The sequence below is a fragment of the Neodothiora populina genome (assembly GCF_041146345.1).
Source record: "Neodothiora populina strain CPC 39397 chromosome Unknown canker_contig_5, whole genome shotgun sequence".
Classification (NCBI taxonomy): domain Eukaryota; kingdom Fungi; phylum Ascomycota; class Dothideomycetes; order Dothideales; family Dothioraceae; genus Neodothiora; species Neodothiora populina.
The window spans coordinates 112094-131199 of record NW_027191405.1 but is presented as its reverse complement, the minus strand read 5'-3'; the positions used below and the strand labels follow the sequence as shown (position 1 = coordinate 131199).

Sequence of the window (19106 nt, the reverse complement as noted above, 5' to 3'; positions counted from 1 at the left end):
CTGCCTCTTCATCGGGCAATGCGGCTAACAATACACCTACTGCACCCACCACGCAAACAGAAAAAGAGAAAGTCATCACTCCTGAATTGAGACAACTACTCAGTCGCAAGGTGGAGAAGCTGGACAAGACGACTGTTAAAGAGCGAGGAGGTGGTGTTGGCAGTTGAGTCCGTAGTAGAGTATTGTTTATGCCTTCGATGCAACGACTGACTGAACTTGGGCTGGGATGGGTCGGACTGGCTGCTGGCGCTTCTTACTTTGACATACATATAGCTGGATACTTATGATTACGACTACTTTAATGGAGACGGAAGCGACTCCTCTTGACCGTCCTCTCGAAAGTTATAAGCGGTGAGGTGGACCGTCCTGAGAGCGTGGGGAAAGTTTCTGTAACACACACTGATGAGATATATCGGCAGTGTGGGAGCACGATGGAAACGGCGCATTCTCCCACGCCGAACGGGATTCCATGATTAGACGGAGGACAGCAAGGTAAGGCTAAGGTAGTGATTAGTAACAACATGATGTACGAGAATACCTTCTCTGATATCAGCAGTATAGCTTCTGCAGCCAGCTGACTAGCACAAGTCCAGTAAAAGTCAAGTCCGTTCCACTATTTAGGAAGAAAACGTACTGTACTTTGTACTAAGCAACGCATCTGTGGAGACAACAATACAATACTCCGTACAGTACAAGCCATGTGGGGACGCTCACTCAAGGTCGGGTTGGGTGAGTGTCGTCTTCGTAACTTTGAATGCAACGTCGTTCCGAACAAGAGGCGGTCAATGTGAGCTTCTCTCCCGATTTAGGAATTTGACGTGACAGTAAGAAGGACGAAAGCAGTAGCATCGTTGATCATGAATGGACAGGCTTAAATTCTGGATTGATCTGCGTTTGATTTGAGAAGCGATTCCATGATCACTTACTACTGTTTAGGTCTTTTCCACTGGTCTTCTTCGATGCTAGTCTACTACGACGGTAGTACTGTGTCTTCACGAAAGAAGGGACGTCTACTTTAGACTTGTGGATCGACTAGACCTACTGCTGCTACTGTACTACTGCTACAGCTGCCGCTTCAGAGGCGAACAGTGCATACACCCCGTGGATCCGCCTCGTGGGTCCCTGCGGAATGCGGCTCGATCCGTGGTTGGCCGAGTCTTTCATTGCTGTTTATTGCCTTTTTTTTTGCGAGATGGAAGTAAGATGCGCTCCGAGAGTCTAGATCCCGAGGCGATGGCGTGCTGATGCCAATCTGCACTTCACGTAATTACTGCAGTCCCGCTGTCGCTCGTGGATATGCTGGATTGAGAAGAGCAGGCACCGATGTTGAGGTCGAGGGCTCTTCTTTTGTGAACAGGAGAACGACAGGGCTGCGGACCATCAAGGTAGAACTCAATAAGAAGCAGAAGGAGGAAGTTAAGGGAAAGTGAATCGGGGAGGACTTGGACTTAAAGTCATGAGGACATTACTGTAAAGTATAGCATTCTTCTTTTGCAAAGTTCGGATACCGGTGGAAAGGACGTGCAGGTCAATAACGAGGACGAATCGTCTTCTGAATCATGCACAAGCAGTATGACCAATGATTAACCAAACGGTGCTCCGTAGCATGCCGCCCGGCATTGTACGTTTTGCCAACTCATGGGAGGGCGGAATACACGCGCAGCAATGTGGTACGATACTATACAAGGCGATTACTGTACCTTGCAGGCACACAGGCGATGAGAGAGTTCCAGAAACACGACTCCACTTTGCTGGAAGGGGGAAAGCACTGGTTCAGCTGAAGAACATGTGTCCGCCGCACTCGGTGACCTAATCGAGGCTCGAAGCGCGGGAAGGACATGTCGTCCAGTAGGCCAAGGTATGGAAATTAAGCAAAACACCTCGGTCCCGAGTTGCGACCGTACACTACACAGCCTCGCACTTTCGCCCCCTCTCTGTAGAACGATTGAGACAATAATACGTGTTCTCGCTGCACGTCTGCGAGCGATACTCGGCCGCCGGTGCCTGTCGATGATAGATGGCATTCACCGAACATCGCCCGAAAGTGCGCGAGTTATCAGACGCCTCTGCAGTGTTTGAAATCACTTGCAGGTTAGGGTTTCGCCTTTCTCTCGGTCATCTCGCGATGCTTCTCGGGACTACGCGGCCGGATGTGGGGAAAGCTTGAGGAGCTAAGGCCCATGGAGTTATGGCCGGATTTTGGGTACGACGGTCAACGCCCACCCCTCTTTCGTCTTGCGACTTGGACGGATCCCGTTGGAAGATGGTACTCTTGCTTGACACACGAGAACAGATTCGAAGAATGGAATTAGCTAATCATCGAATTCGCGTGAATGCAAATTGGGTAAATGAATCGCGAAGATTCTCGATCTGGCAGAGTCAAGTGCAATGATTGACGGAAGTGGGAAGTGGGGTTTTGACGTCAGTGCGTGAGACTACACGCCATCACTAAGGGCTCCCTAGCGACAAGGGCGGTGCCGCACCACATAGCTTTACCGTAACATCGCGGAAGCACCAGCTCACATTCATGTGGATTTGGGTATCTCTGTACACTGTGGTAGATCACAAAGCGGAGAGACAGGTAAGACGAGGAAAAGGCGAGCGATGGCAAACATGGATATCCTGTTGCGGTATAAGAATGGCAGCTCTGCCCCTCCTAGTCGTCCTTTTTCATTCTTCAAGAAGATATTCGTTTCAGACCCTCCTACATAACATCATATCAATCCAGCCGAAACGTGCCGGATTATATTACGGTTGTAACTCACGCCACAGTAAGTCAAAACATACCACGTACCCAATCACCCAACTCTACCGAGCCTTCCATGCAGCACCAGCGACAGCACCAGCCGCAGCAAACCCCCCTGTTCCAAAAACTGTCATCGATCCGCGACATTGCCTTTTGGGATAGTTCTGGAGCTGTCTCGGCTAAGTGCTGGCGTGCAATTTACCAACTTTATCTCACATTACTTCCGTTACCCCAGAATGGCTAACTCCTGGTGACGTTTCAACAGCTTCCAGCTCTCGCATATAACATCCGCCTCCGTCCTCACTTTTCTCTCTATCCCATCAACTCTTTCTCTATTTTTCCAAAATGGTATTTACTCGCTCTGCATCTCGTTTCATTCGCCCTGCCGCGGCTTCATTGCGTGCGAGCCCTGTGGCTCCTCGCCTTGCCTCTTCTCCCTTCAATGCCATTCGTCAAACCGGTGCTATCAGAACACTGACCGCGACCTCCTCGCAACAGGGCAAGGTTCTTCTCGTTCTCTACGATGGTGGTGAGCACGCTCTCCAGGAGCCCAAGCTTCTCGGAACCACCGAGAACGAGCTCGGTCTGAGGCAGTGGATTGAGTCTCAGGGACACGAACTTGTCACCACCTCGGACAAGGACAGACCTGACTCCACCATGGACAAGCACCTTGTTGACGCCGAGGTCATCATCACCACTCCGTAAGTTTTTGATGTACATCTAGAACAAAATCTAAAACTAATCTCAATTCAAGTTTCCACCCCGGTTACCTCACCGCTGAGCGTCTTGCTAAGGCCAAGAACCTCAAGCTTGCCGTCACTGCTGGTATCGGTTCCGACCACGTCGACCTCAACGCTGCCAACAAGACCAACGGCGGTATCACCGTCGCCGAGGTCACTGGCTCCAACGTCGTCTCCGTCGCTGAGCACGTCATCATGACCATCCTTACCCTCGTCCGTAACTTCGTTCCTTCTCACGAAATGATTGCCCGCGGTGACTGGAACGTCGCCGCTGTCGCCAAGAACGAGTACGACCTCGAGAACAAGGTCGTCGGTACCGTCGCTGTCGGCCGTATCGGTGAGCGTGTCCTCCGCAGACTCAAGGCGTTCGACTGCAAGGAGCTCCTCTACTACGACTACCAGCCCCTTTCTCCCGAGAAGGAGCAGGAGATTGGCTGCCGCCGTGTTGAGAAGCTCGAGGACATGCTCGCCCAGTGCGACGTTGTCACCATCAACTGTCCTCTCCACGAGTCCACCAAGGGACTTTTCAACAAGGAGCTCATCTCCAAGATGAAGAAGGGTGGGTTTCTTTCGTTCGTTTTATTCTCTGCAAACAAACTAATCGCATCAAACAGGTTCATGGCTCATCAACACCGCCCGTGGCGCCATCGTCGTCAAGGAGGATGTCGCCGAGGCTCTCAAGTCTGGCCAGCTCCGTGGATACGGTGGTGACGTCTGGGACGTCCAGCCCGCTCCCAAGGACCACCCTCTGCGTTACGCATCCTACACCACCTGGGGTGGCGGTAACGCTACCGTTCCTCACATGTCCGGTACCTCCCTCGATGCCCAGGCCAGATACGCCGCCGGCACCAAGGCCATTCTCGACTCTTACTTCTCTGGCCGCGAGGACTACAACCCTCAGGACTTGATCGTCTACAAGGGTGACTACGCCACCAAGGCTTACGGTCAGCGCGAGAAGAAATAAGCATGTGCAGATACGCTGGACGGAGTGCGCATCGCTTGTTTAATGAGAAACATAACACCTGATGCACTTTTTGCAAAGACAGGGATTCGCACAGGGTTGTAAATAGTACACGAATCCAAATATATTTTTCCGCAACTTGTTTTGTTTCCTTATTTTCGTGTAGTGATTGCCTTGTTCTGTCCACAACAGACACATAGTAGATCGGCCAGCGTCTGTTTGCCCCGCACAAGCCGAGTACAGGGGGGAGCTATTTCAATGACTCGTTCGACACAGGATCGCAGACACATGCAACCCGAAACAGTATAATGGTCCAGAGAGACCACCTGCAGCTACACGCACCTAGCTGCAGCGAAGAATACACAAGAAACAGCTTCGAAGACGCGACGACAATCATTGCGCAAAGCAAGCCAATGAAATTCCCAGCTGACTCTTCCCCTCCCTGCATTTTGTTTCCACGGATTTACCCCAACTCCCTTTCCCCTCCCGTTCTAACCCCACCCCACCTTGCATTAAAGTCCGCGCGGAGCGGGATTGACTTTCGTCCTTTACCGTTTCTCCTAAACTCTGTTTCCTTGCTCTCGTGCGTCTGGAGAGGCTTGATTCGACCACAGCACGGAAAAGGCATACACACACGCTCTCTTGCGCGCGCGTAAAATAGGTGCACATGCACGGCACAGCACGGTAGATGGTGGGAGAAGTAGGTGGGTGAGGTAGAAAGTACATGTGGTTCTCTCCTCGTGGTCTTTGGCTCTAGAGTCTTGCCTTTGTGGGGGACAAGTGCTTAAGGTGTTTGGTTGGGGAATTGTCGGGCGTGTCTCGCGCATTTGGTTTCTTATTTGTGTCGTCCTCTGTCTTTCTCTTCTGGCCTTCATGCATACTTTAATTAGATGTACTGTAGTACAGGCTTTAGCAGTAAGGAGGGGAGAAGATGTGGGGCAATGACTCCAGCCTACTAAGGCATGCGTTGTTTGGAGGCGGTCCTGTATCACTTAGATTATAGCATTCGGAAGTTCTGACGGAAGCCTTGCATTTCGAGGATTTAGATCTCGCTTTTGTGTGTGTTGTGCTGCTTCACCTGCATCAAGTGTGCGTGGGGCCTCGTGTGAGTGGTGCTTGCCTATGTTTCGGTACAAGCTCGAGCTAAAGCTTGAGCTCTCTTGATTGATGAGAACCGTAGGAGGTTTTGTCCTATAGTGGTCACTTCCTTATCTTGGAACTATAACTATTGCTACAGTAGGTCACCCGCACTGTAAGCGAGAATATGTATACTTCGGAGAGCAAGATCCCGAGGGCGACCCTGTCCCTATGGAGCTTTCTCCGCACATGCAGGACTTGACCATTCGTGTTTTGAGTACACATATCCGTAGCTATCTGAGTTTCATAGAATTGTCAGGTAAAGTCGAGGCCTATAGAGGTTCAAGATCGGCCCGTAAGTGGTCATTGCGGATGCCAGTATGCCATGTCAGAATCGAACCAGTCCGCTCTACGTTACGTCCATGGTTGTGAGACCGCACAGCATGATAAGGCGATCTCGTAGAATTCGAGCCTCAGATATGTGAGGATCTGACTCGCCCCCTTCGTACAGCAGTGGGCGGTCCATCTCACGAAACCCATTTGCATGTAAGGCCTCCGTCGATAAAAAACGAATATTTACTGTATCGCTGTGCGATCAGCCATAGTTCTGGAATGCGCCACCGCCAAGCCATAGCATCTTCCACTGAACCTTTCAGGACGAAGCACGATGTCGATCCATACCTTCTTCAGCCAACCACATGTTGTCAAACATTATGCTTATTGGTCGTCTGTGGACGTGAGGGAGGAACTTTGTACACCGCAGCGATAATATCGATTCTGAGATTTTCTTGTAGTTCTGTAACATTTTGTGATTCATTAGACTTTCTGGGGTTGAAACGTAGTACAATCATCATCATCATAAGTAGGCCTTTCTTCTTCTCTTTCCTTTTCATATATCAGTCATCTATTTGTAGGTCGGTAAGATATACCCAGCACCTCTATTGAACAAGATCCACCGATGCGCGAGACAATGGACAATCGCGCGCAGCCAAATGAAGGCCAATACAATTCGCCTATTGCAGAGCGAGAGCGAGAGGGTTCAATATCCAGCAACACCATCAGGGGCGATACTTCTTCCGAGCACACTCTACTAGTGAGCGAAGAAGATTTGATGCATAATTACGGAAGGTCTTCGTCGTCCTCAATCAGCTCCCAATTGACATCGACCACACTACTCGGTCGTCGTGCATCGATAGACAGTGGAACGGCTGAGACGCGCTCTTACAAGGGGTTCCCAAGCGAAGCTGCTTATCTGGATGCTCTTCGCGCCTGGGCTGAAGAGAAGAAATACGTTCAGCCTGACAACACCTCACAGACGCTGATTGGATGGTTCGGAACGAGGACATTGGAAGAACACTCTCCAACCGCAGGGCAATCGCAAAAGTCTTCACTCTTGAAGCGATGGAGAATGAAGAAAGAGGCCAAGAGAGAGGAGAGGACTCGGCGCAAAAGTGCTACGACGTGAAGCTCTAAGTTTTGATATTTTCTCTCATCTGATGGCGATGGGTTCTATTAATTGAACTCACGTGACTTGATCACCGTGGACGATGTGGCTACACTGGTCCACTGCTGTTGTTAGCCACTTCATCCTGCCAGCTGACAGTCTGAGACGAAGAAAATGTTTCCCCAGCTGTGACATCAACTCACTACACCCTACTGGGCGACGAGAACGGAAACGCTCCACGCTGGCAACGAGAAGCTGAAAGTGCCATTGCCATCGATCGCCGTCACGACAGGCTGCACATTCTCTTCACCAGGAGTATTACTATCTTCCTGGCCTCCACTCAGCTGTGTGAGCGTCGCTGTAGTCTTGCCGTCAATGTTGATCGAGATGGTCTGAGAAGCATCTCCGTAGTTGGCCAGCTTCACGAAATTTGTATTACCTGCGCTGCTTGCCACCCAGTAGGCAGGGCCAAACCCAGAGTCGGACTCGACAGGCAATATAGTATCGCCACGGTTGGCCGAGAACAGCTGCTGAACGAACCAACTTGTGGATCTGGTAACGCCATTAGCCGCATCATAACCGACGGCGTCGGGGCTCCATTGGGCCATGTCGAAGTGCTCCAGGATCGGTGCGAAGCACGACATCTTGACGACATCGCTATTGCGCTCCATACCGATCATGTATACCGCTTCTGCTGTGGATCCAGCCATGGTCGGGAAATACGTGGTAGACCCATTGTCAAAAGTGGTACTGGCGTATTCTCCGACCAGTATTGGAGCGTTGCGATCTACGTTGTCAAAGAAGTTGAATTTTGCAATCAAGTCCTTCGGAGGCAAATATTGATGAACATCTTGAAGAACGCCAGTTGAAATGTCGATACCGCACTCAGTACCTGAGCAGCCAGTCTCTGCAAGACCCGAAGTGGAAGCAACGATTGTGATGTTCGGATAGGCTTGGTGAAATGCATCGTAGAACAGATTGAATCTATCCTGATATGTTTCAAGGCCGTTATTCAAGAAATCTTCGTTGCCAATCTCCACATAAGGGATGTCAAAAGGATCCGGATACCCATGAGATGCTCTCAAGGCACCCCAGGTGGTGCTTGTATCGCCCATCAGGTACTACATCTTTGTTAGACATCATCCTCAGACTGGCAGAGGCCCTGATGTAACTTACCTCGAGTTCATTCAGCGCATCATTCACAAAGGGCTGCAGAGCATCGTCTGTTGTTGTACCACCACCAACAGTAAGGCCGTCCCAGACGGCAAGGAGCGGTGTTAAGCCCATGTCCTGACACCACAAAAGAAATTCGACCAGGCCGATGGCATCAGTAGTTGGGTAACCCCAATTTCCTTGGCGACCAGGACGATCCTCGACCGGACCGATGGTATTGTTCCAGGTCCATCGGTTCTCTACCGAGGTTCCTTCCCTAATTCGTATCAGATACGAACTCGACGCACCATTCTGAATTGCTGTTCAGTCACTCACAAGTTGTTGCCACCAGGAAACCGCAGGAACGATCCCTTGGCGCTGTCTAAGACTTCTGCGACTTCTGCATTGAGACCGTTCTTCCTGTTGTGGAATGTCGGCGGGAACAGCTGCGGCAGACCAAGGTTGAGCCCACCATCGGTGGCAGTCGCCGCATCAAAAGTAAAGTGCCAGCTGCTATTGCCTGTGGTCGACTCCACAGCGGAGAAAGAGGTCTCGTAATAGCTGAACGCAGAAGAATTGCTGCTGACGGGAACTCCAGTCGAGCCCAAGACTGTATCGTCGGAGTCTACCAGGCTGACTGTAATGTTGCCTTCATAGGTGCCTTTGACCCAGAAGTAATTCGCGTACTCGTTGGGCGTGACTGAAAAGATCAACGAACAAGCATGACTGTGGCAACCGGCGACACTAACCACGGATGCTGACATAACCAGCATTAGACGCTCCTATCGTACCCGAAGTACCCGTGATGGACAACGTCGAAGTGATAGCATCCGTCAGAGGATTCGAAGAGTCTTGGGCAATCTCTGCTCCTCCCACAGCACTCCAGGCCGTCAAGTTAGGACTGTTACCCTGGAAGCCATTATTCTGCAGGAGGTTGCCGTGCAGCACACCGTCACCCGAGTGATTGATATCCTTGAACCGCATCAGCTGTCATTCTTTTCTCTTTTTCGACTTCACACGAACCTCGAATATGAAGCCATACAGAAGAGGACTCGAAGCATTTCCGCCCGAGGACGAAACCGTCAGTTCGATGGCCGAGGCGACGCCACAGGCCACAGCCAGTAATGCTGCTTTATGAATGGACATTTCCTCGATGTTCTATGGCTCTGCTACGACGTCTGTATCCCACCTGCTCTTCCACCTCCGTTGTCTCTTTATATAGGCCCATAGAGCGCACCATCGACCTCGGCTCAACTAAAGAACGTAATCCACCATGGTCTCCACCACAGAACAACAGCGCACGAAATGACCTCACTCTCTCTCCTACACGACGCCATACCACCACTATTTCCTGCAACATTATCAGCCTGTTATGCTCCACCCAAGAGATAACCCTCTGTCCATCCTTTTCAACCGCGATAGCCATTTCCATCCCTCATGCGACCTTTCTAAATACGCAGAAAAGCAGAGACTAGAAGTCAGCAAAAGATCCACTATAGTGGATCTGAGACAAATTGAATGTGGATCTGCGACAACGAAGAGGTAGACCCATAAATTTATACATTGTACGCAAGAACGGATTCGCGATTTTTTTCCATATTATGGTCTGGTTTTTATCGAGCTTTTTTTTACCGACGAATATGGATCTGCGCAATGACGAAAGGGCGAGATTCCATACTTTATACACTTAGATAGCCTTCCCTTCCTGCGCAGATAGCACTCTATGTAAGCTCGCGGTGATGGCGGTTATGTTTATGTGCTGTATGATGGGTATTCATATCCCTTTTTAGCCGAGAAATACTTACTACTTGCTTTAGCTACCTTAGCTTAGCCAAGGTGGCTACTGTAGCCGCCGAAAAGGAAGCGGGGAAGGCAACATGATTAAATGCTCCTTCTCACGACTTTAGTGTTCGGGACTTTCTGTGATTGGACTGTTTCTACGTACGTTGCGTATGCATCTTGACGTGGGGGATGCGTTGATAAATGCCTTATCTGCATGTTTATCTTGTGTCGCCTTCGTGTTGTAATCTATATTTTTATATTGCTTTGGGCTATCATGAGTGATCCCGCAACAGGGTCGCCGTCGCCTTGTTTTTGGCTACTGGTTGTACTGTTGCGTACTGGCTCTAAGGCTGGGCGGATAGTGAGGCAAGGCAGGCTTTCGTTGCAAGATTAGTAGTCAAGGCTGATTTTTATAATGAGAAAGATGAGGTTCTGAGATGGATTGTAGTAGTAGTGTAGCATTAAGTCATTCATTTTTTCCCCGTCCTTACGTGGTACTATCGCGAACAGCTATCATTAGATCTATAAATTACCACCACCACGATGCGTAAGTCGTGAGGGAGAACGAAACTGCATTTTTCCCTTTTTCTTCGGAAAAAAGCACCTCCCGCCTTGACCTTAGATAGTCAAGGAACCGGTCAGCTGAATGTCCAAGACACTCTTGCCGACATAGATGGGGTAAGAGCCGGACTGCAGGACCCATTGCCCGCCGGTGCGGCTGCTCAGATCCTTGCGGGTGAGCTCAAAGGTGAACTTCTGGCTTCGACCAGGCTCGATTGCCTGCTTCTCGAAGCCACGGAGGACCTTGGCCGGGCCGCCGGGGATGCCGATGTACAGCTGCGCGACCTCGGCTGCGGTGAAGTTGCCGCTGTTGGTCACGGTCACCTCGACGGTGGCGAGGATGTCCCACAGTGTCGTGAGGCCACCTTGCACGATGACTCCATCAGGTGCGGTGTAAGAGCGGCTGGCGTTCGTGAGCGATGTCGTGAGATCAGAGTAATCAAAGGTGGTGTAAGTGAGACCGTAGCCGAACTCGTATCGAGGTGTGATGTTTTGTGCAATGAAGTGCTTGTAGTCAATGTATACGCCTTCGGTGTAGTTGTCTGGGATTTCATTAGCTTACGTGTCAGGACAATAAATAGCTGTATACGCTTACCTTGAGTGAAGTAGTCATCGCCTGCGGGGATGACGGGGTGAAGGAGATGACCATAGTCAGACTCGTTCTTGGCGACAGTGTAAGGCATTCTGCCGGAGAACGACTGCTTTCCGTACACGAGATCAACAAGGGCACGGCCAGAGTCTTGACCGGGGAGATGGGCGAAGATGACGGCGGTGATGTTGGGGTTCTCGATCCACTGGTCAACAAGTCTGACACCAGCGTTGTGGATAACGACAATTGTCGAGTTGCATTGCGAGGACACGTTCAAGACAAGGTTATCAGAGTACGAGTCGTGAAGGTGAGGTCTATCCCAACCTTCGGAAGACTGTGCATTGATGAACACAAAGCAGTGCTCGCTGCCTTCATTTACAATAGGTTCACCATTGAAAAAGTCCCAGGCCAGGAAGGTATCGTCCTCGTATGCCTGTCTCTGGAAAGCATCGACGGGAGCATCAATGTAGGCTGGCGTGGTTGCACCAGAGCCAGCACCGCTGATCATAGTGCCGTTGAGCGCGACACCGGGTCCGCGTTGGTTGGAAGGCTCACTTGAGAGGAAAATGGATTCCATTTCCAGGTCAGTGAAGACGGTACCGTTCTCATAGATTTGTGTACCCTCCAGGCCGAATTGCCACTTGCCGAAACCAGGGATGTGCTGAGTGTTGATCGTAGGAGCAACAGCATCGTATCCGAAGAGAGACAAGAACTTCGGCTTGTTCAAAGGCAGTACACCAGTGTTCTTGACGAGAACGTGACCCTCTACAGCGCCCTGGTAGAGTGTAGGCTTTGAGGTGGGATCACGTGCATTGACGGGAACATGGGGAGCAGTCAGGTCGATAGGCATGCCAATTCCGGGTGTCTCAAAGCCAGGGTTGTTTAGCTCATCGAGCTTGTACCAGGCGGTAATGATACGGGTAGCCATATCGTCCAATCTGGTCTGAGCAAGAGATCCGTTGTTCACAGCGAGAGTGAGGTTGCCGTTTTCCCAGAAAGCACTGTCAGGCATGGCCAAGTCCATACCAGCATCGGCGGAAGCGATACCACTGTGCTGAGCATACCAATCTGACACGATGAAGCCCTCAAAGCCGAGCTCACCCTTGAGGATTCCATTTTGCGAATGACTGTTCTGGCAGCCGTAACTGTTGTTGAAGCGGTTGTAAGAGCACATAGCTGCACCGGCACCAGCGCGAATAGCCTCGGCGAATGGCCAGACATAAAGCTCGTGCAGGGTCGTGTCGTCAATGTTTGCGGACAGAGACTGATTGTATGCATAAGGGTTCAGAATTTGAGGGTTGCGGTTCTGTTCCTGTTCATTGCCAACGAAATGCTTGACACAGGAGACAACGCTCTCCTGCAGACCACGGACAGTTTCGTAGGTAAGAAGACCGCTGAGGTAAGGGTCATTAGAGAAGCCCTCCCAGTTGCGACCACCTTCAGCAACCTTGCCAAGAGGACCAGCAACAGGACCGAGGGCAACACTGACACCCTTGGCCTTGAATTCGCCACCCATGTGCTGTGCTCTGTTGTATGCAAGGTTCTTGTTCCACGCCGCGCCGACGTGGACACCGGATGCGTAGCCATTGACCATGTCGGTTGCTCGCACACCGTTGCCGGCATCCTGGAGACAGATGCCAGGGAATCCTACACGAGGAACGGATCCACTGACGCCTGAGCATCCTACGGTGGTAGAGGTGTGACCATACGTGATGTTGTTCTTCTCATCGTTGGTCATTTGGGCCACCAGTGCCTTGGCACGGCTGTAGGCCTGAGCCCATTCGCCTCTGCCGATGCTCTGAGGTGTAGGGTAGACAGGTTCTGAACGTCCATAACTCCAGAAGAGATCAAGATTGGCAAACTCAGCTGCAGTGAGATTACCCGATGAAGTGGAGTTTCCAAAGCTGGAAGAGTTCTGAGCAGTGCTCAAGCTCGCAAGCGCAAGCGCCACTGCTAATAATTGAGGTGTAGCGCGCATGATGAGGAAGTCGAATGGAGCGGCGAGTGATGATCCGGTTCGACTGACTGGCCGGACCTGATCCTTTATATCATGATCAACCTCAGTGAATATCCAGTATTTCACTCACTCGAGCAATTTCCTGGAACATGCCGCCAATGAAAACATGCGGACCACTAGCAATAGCGCCACCACACGTACCGCGAGCGGGGTTGCCCACCAAAGCAAATTGATGAAGCCAAAGATCGGGCCATACTGCTCGTGACGGTCAAGTGAGATCGAGCGACATGGGTCTCGCTTAACTGGGCAACACGGTTTTTGCCTCTGGCTAGAGCATAGCACGGACCCTGTTCACACATTCCAAGGAGTGGAGTAGTCACTCGCCAAGGAGTGAGTATAGGATTCGAAATGACAAAAGAGCAAATGACGCATATCCCGCAGCCTGAACAGGTCCGACGAGGGTTAAGGTGTACCGTTTTTGCGCGTCGGCGTTTGGCTCTAACATGGCCCGGACTGATGAATAGTCCTTTGATACTCGAACCCGAACTAGTGGGCAGAGGGCGTTAGGGCTCAACAGGCGGGGTAGTGCCATGTGGACTGGTATCTCCGGACGGGGCCCCAGACAGATCCTGGCGATCAGGACGGCATGGGTCGTATGCCAAATTGATGGGTGAAGTCTCGTCATGTGATAGTTTGTTGTGGATCTCGGATGCGGACATCGGCTGTGGGTATATTCAGAGCAGGTATTTGCTTGGGGTTCCTACCACCAATTGCTCTTGGTATGGCTGGAATGATCACCACCGCCCGGACTTTGCTTGAGGATATGGCAACGGACAACTTTCCGAGGGGATCGTAAGGATCTCTTAGCTACGGGAAAGAAACCGAGTGCATAGTCCATCGGAAGAGAGCAGTGATTCGGCCAAACGCTGTACACAAGGCATTCGGCTGCTCGGTTCGAGGAGGATAATACCATAGTCTGTTCAAGACTTCTAGGTATCACTTCGTCAATGGGATCTGCCTGTGCTTGTCGGAAGTACCTGCAAAAGTACAAGGTGACGATGAAAACGATGCTGACGATGCCTGTAGGCCAGGCTGACAATGTGGGCCTGGCTTTCGATCCATCGGGACCACGTAGGCTGTCCGGCTCGAACCTGGTGGGCAGAATCCCGAGGAACCACACCGAAAAAAATTGAGCGCTATCCAATGCTGCATTCTCGAAAGCGGACTTTGTTGCCCAGGCCAGAGTGGGGTTCTCGCACGAAGGTTTATGAGAGGATGTATACAAGTACGAGAAATGGCGGGCCGTGTGTCAAGGTAAGATTTTACTTTTAGTGGTTTCTCCAGATATTACTCCGCATGGGACGCAGAGTGGATCTGGAGAACCTTGTGGGGCGCATGGACGTCCTTGTTTCGCCAACGAGATCGGGTATTTTTTGGGGAGACGGTGGTCAAAAGCTTCACGCTTCCGTAAAAGCTTTGCTAGACGTACTGATCTGGCAATGGCCTCAACGTGAGTCGGAGGCGCGATGACGATAGTAGATATCTTACCTTATCGTTTTGTACAACATCCAACGTAGCATAAACGTCGAGTCGCCGCCGAGATGAACCTCAAGGCGATCATCATCATTTCTACTAGCTTCAGACGTGTGTTGTAGTCTTCATGGTCCAACGCTATAGTTGGTCGAGCCACATCGCATGCTGCCACATCGCATGCTCATGGAGTTACATCTCATATGTCAAATTGGTGCGCATGGAATTTCGGCGTGGCCTCGAAGGAACCCTGAGCTCTTACGGTAAGCATTGCGAACTACTATAGCGGGGCGGTCCTCCCGGTGCTGCCACGTTTGGCAAAAGCCTTCTTCAGCAACGTCTCGCAGCAACGTCTCGCAATAATTGGGCGCACGATCGAGTCATGGCAGCGCAAAATGTAGGATCAATAGACCACGTGCTGCTAGCGAGGAGACGACCATGGTTGGCGGATTCTGCATTCTTTTCGCATCAGCACTGTCATTCAGGGTAAGGGCTATCCGAGCAGGAGCAGCGCTTGCGAGTCTGCTTAACCCGGGTTGTTCTATGTGGACAGACGTGGACAGACACAGTCCCGCTTTGTTTAGCACGAGCCGGTCATGTTTCACACCTTCACGCAGTGGTCTTTCCGAAGGCGTTCGTAGAGACGGCCTACGAAGAACACGGGCTCTCGGAACTGTTCTTCGTTAGTCTGGCGCGGCCGAGCCTTTGTCCCTCCTCCCCAGCCCGAAGCGGCATGCGGAGTTCCACATGAGGCCCATGGTGTCAAAAGTCGTATTTAGCCAAAAATCACCATCGATGCCCGCGCGATCATACGATGCGCCTGTCTCAGCTTGCCTTGATACCGACCTCTTGAGGTCAAGTTGCTGTGGCCCTTGGATCAGCCTGTGCAGGCCATGATGTGCGTCGACCGCCGTCTTACGTGCGTTATAACGTGACCACCGACCGCCGTGCAGATGCAAATAGTAAGACCAAACCTGCTGCTTAGAAGATCATTGTCACTGTGGAAAGCGCTGCGACAATGCGACCAATAGACGGAAGTACATGATAAGCTCGGAGATGAAGAGAGAGAGAGACTCTATCATATTAGCTGTGTAGGAGAAAGCGATTGAACTACAGGAACACCCCTCAAGTAAGACGAAAAGTTCGGGGTCGATGAAGAAGTGGATCGCGGTCTCTGGCCAGGTACGCTTGCGAGCCCTACCTCATCCAGACAGCCACAGGGTTAGGCAAGTTAGTGGACGCCATCGATGCGCTAGACGGAATTATAGAACGCATGTCGTGACCCAGAGGGCAAATGAGCGCGAGATTGGTATTGAAGAGCGGCACTTCTATATGAACTTCCCTTGTCTGTTAGGCGATGAAAACTCGGTGTTGTGCTCTGAGCCGACGCAAACGCGACCTGATTTTCCCTCTCTTCTCTTCAAGAGAGGACAAGAGCTATTCGGGCACCGGAGTACATTTGCAGAATCTTGGTTTCTTGCTGCCGCCACAGCACATGACATGCAAGAGCGCGAGATGTCAAGATTTCAAGATAGCATTACTCGCTGAGAGATGTCTTGTCGCTGTTTTGCGGTTGACACGCGACAGATCAAGGACACCCTATGTCGACGAAACCAAGCATCGCAACGCTAGTCGAAATCAACAGACGGCAGAAATCGGAGCTAACCTCCACGTCTCAATGGCCAGCCAACGGACGAACCCCATGGGAAAAAAGACACGAGCGGAGAAGAAAAAATTGAATCGCGATTCACTCCGAGGGGGTTCGTGGTTCAGCGGCATCCGACTGACGCAAAGCTCACCCCGCGGACAGGTGATAATGCGCCGGGCTGAGCAGCGGTAAGGTGACTTTTGTCACTCCACATCTCGCCAAATCACCACTTTTGCATCTCGCCGTCTCTCGACTGGATCAGCTGTCTGTGACAATGTGACCTTCCCCCTGTCAGAGAATACACAGCTCTATAGGCTCGCATAATCAAAACAGGGTGATGTTTCGTTGATTGATTGTTGTCGTCACATGCAAAAACAAAGGTAGATTCCAAATGTAGGTTTGAACAGTGTATATATTCCCAGGAAGTAAAGACGAGAGGATTTTCTCTACCAATTCATTCCATTTCATACATACTCTTCACAAAGTAAGAGAGACCAAGACACATATCAATAGTGAGATACATATCCTACTTGTGTATCCACGTCCCCCACACAAAATATCAAATGACATCAGACCCTCTTAACGCATTCTGGCACGAACCACCAACATCAGTCCAGAAAGGCGACTACCAAATGGCTTTCTACCAACCCATGAACATGAGCCATGTGAACTTTCCGGACTGGCACTGGCACACTCCACAGTTCATGTCGCAGATGAAAGCACCCTTCCACAGCATCTCTGCACTGAAGCCAGGGATCAGCTCTACAACACCACACCCGATCAACGCCACGTTCGACGTTCGAGAGACCGACGATGCCTATTATCTCGATGGAGATTTCCCCGGTGTAGACAGCAAGGATGACATCAAGATGCAATGGACAGGCAAACGTACACTCCTCGTGGAAGCGAACTTGAATGCCGTCGACATTGTCAAAGAATGGGACATCATACCAAGAGAACCGACGGAGAAGCCCACAGTCGAAGCCGAGAAGAAAGAAGTCAAGACTGAGCCCTCGAAAGAAGAACAAGAGAAACAACACGCCATGGCAGCAGTGGTAGCAGCAGCAGATATAGGCGCACACATGGACGACTCCGTCATCGAAGAGGAAAAAGCAGAAGGCGAGGCCGACGAAGACGACCTGACGCTACACCGATGCCTCACATCGCAAGATCCTCCTGCCCCAAAGGAAGAAGTAGAAGAAGCAGGAGAACACTCGACCTCGCGCCGCTCCTCGAGGAGCTCTCAGTCCTCTCGCTCAGAATCTCACAGCAAAGCAGCAGCAGCCGCGGTCGCCTCGGGACCAAGACGGTCAAGCATAACCGCGTCTCTCAAGAAACGTCTCTCCTTCGGCACCGCATCCACGAAACGACCCACGCTCTCTCCCCGCTCCTCGACAACAGCAGCCCCGTCCCTCAAACACACCACCAGCGCCTCCACAGCAGCCGCACCGGCCGGCGAAAGACCACCTTACAGAACTCTCTCTCACGAGCGTCGCATCGGCCACGTCAAGCGCATCTTCACCTTCTCCGAAGATGTGGACCATGACTCTCTGCGCGCACGGCTGGCGCAGGGTCTGCTGAAGGTCAAGGTCGACAAAGTCGAGCCCATGAGTCCCAAGCCCGTCGAGATTGAGCTTTATCCTTGTTATTTCGCCATGTGATATGATTTGATGACTTGAACGATTTGTTGTGTTTCGTCTTTCTTCTGAACGACGCGCATGTGGTTGGAGAAGCAGGAGGAAGGAGAGGGAAGAAGAACCGCGGCGGAGGCTCTGTCTCCCCCTAGGATCGTAATGATGCGTTACAATTCTCGCCTGGGCTGGCTAGCGTATACCCTTTTCTTAATTACTTAGCTACTACCGATCGTATCATAGCTGTACATGCTCTCTTATGCTCCTTGTTGCCATTATTTATTCACTTCTCTTCCATGTCTTGTGCTCTGCGAGCTTAAAGGGCCGGGGTCCATCGTTCAGATACCTTACTCACCTTTGCTTCAACTGCTGCCATCTCACCCTGTGCAAGTACAAGTACACACATAGCTACAACTCTATAAACGCTTCATAGGTAACGACATGAGGTGAATGCACCACGATGAGAAGCATCTGACATCAGAAGCGTATGTTTCGGCTCTACATACATACCACATGCAACAACCCCTCATTCGTACACCGTAACTATCCATTGCAAGAAGTCTTCTTCCGAAGTTGTTACTTGTACATACAATATTATCTTAATGAAAACCTATCTGGCGTGCCGTATTGTACACCACACCACGTAGCATACATCACGTATCACTACTTCAGCTTACATTGCCTTAGGTTGCCTTATCAGCCCTTTGGATGTGGAGCTGTACTGGCCCAGGTAGAGAGAATCACAAAAAGAAACATTTTGTTTGGTCGGAATAATACTAAGTGTAGACATTTCTGGATTTACTGTAGAAACATAGAGGTAGACAGGTAGACAAGGGCGAGAGAGGAAGAGAGAGAGGGATAGAGAGAAAAAAAGGGTTATAGAGATCTGAACGCGGTAAAGAAAGAAGAGGAAAAAAGCGCAAAAGCAGCAACAGTCAGATTGTCTCACAAAAGACAAGTAAACCATAGGCATCAGCATAGGAAAAACAAGAGGGAAAAGGACAAAGGGCATAAACAAGATATTTCTAGACTACAATTTGTTTCGCATTTTTTGTTCGGAAATGCCCCCCAGCCTGTCCCCAATTCCGACGACACAAAATGACCATCGGCATCGTCTCTGTGCCCAATACCTTTGCTTTGCCTGTTGCTGTTGCTGTTGTTGCCACTTGCACTTTCCCTTTTCCCCGCCCTTTGCTCACGCCGGAGCCAGCGGTTGTCTTTGCTCCAACGCTTTAAACACACAACGGCACAAATGTGCCCAACAAGTCGAAGAAAGCGACGACTACGC

At 50.9% G+C, this 19106-nt stretch overlaps 4 protein-coding genes across 5 annotated transcripts; 2 read left to right on the top strand and 2 right to left on the bottom strand.

Annotated features, from left to right (window-relative positions):
* Nucleotides 1–3091: 3091 nt before the first annotated feature.
* AAFC00_005072 (uncharacterized protein) lies at nucleotides 3092–4450 on the top strand (the record flags this gene model as incomplete). Its single annotated transcript, XM_069344805.1, has 3 exons — nucleotides 3092–3447; nucleotides 3501–4045; nucleotides 4101–4450. 3 exons carry the CDS (start codon nucleotides 3092–3094, stop codon nucleotides 4448–4450), a joined length of 1251 nt encoding a protein of 416 aa, XP_069202632.1.
* A 2032-nt stretch (nucleotides 4451–6482) lies between these two features.
* Nucleotides 6483–6989, top strand: AAFC00_005071 (uncharacterized protein; the record flags this gene model as incomplete). Of its 2 annotated transcripts, none has more annotated exons than XM_069344803.1 (1): nucleotides 6483–6989. In XM_069344803.1, one exon carries the CDS (start codon nucleotides 6483–6485, stop codon nucleotides 6987–6989), a length of 507 nt encoding a protein of 168 aa, XP_069202630.1. The 2 variants fall into 2 exon arrangements, with proteins under 2 accessions (XP_069202630.1, XP_069202631.1); XM_069344804.1 differs by having other exon boundaries at nucleotides 6495–6989.
* Nucleotides 6990–7177: 188 nt separating this feature from the next.
* On the bottom strand, nucleotides 7178–9266 carry AAFC00_005070 (uncharacterized protein; the record flags this gene model as incomplete). Its single annotated transcript, XM_069344802.1, has 5 exons — nucleotides 7178–8089; nucleotides 8145–8397; nucleotides 8457–8820; nucleotides 8870–9092; nucleotides 9144–9266. The coding sequence occupies 5 exons, from the start codon at nucleotides 9264–9266 to the stop codon at nucleotides 7178–7180; spliced, it is 1875 nt and encodes a 624-aa protein (XP_069202629.1).
* A 1254-nt stretch (nucleotides 9267–10520) lies between these two features.
* AAFC00_005069 (uncharacterized protein) lies at nucleotides 10521–13030 on the bottom strand (the record flags this gene model as incomplete). The annotated part of the gene is made up of 2 exons (XM_069344801.1): nucleotides 10521–11005; nucleotides 11059–13030. The coding sequence occupies 2 exons, from the start codon at nucleotides 13028–13030 to the stop codon at nucleotides 10521–10523; spliced, it is 2457 nt and encodes an 818-aa protein (XP_069202628.1).
* Nucleotides 13031–19106: the final 6076 nt, after the last annotated feature.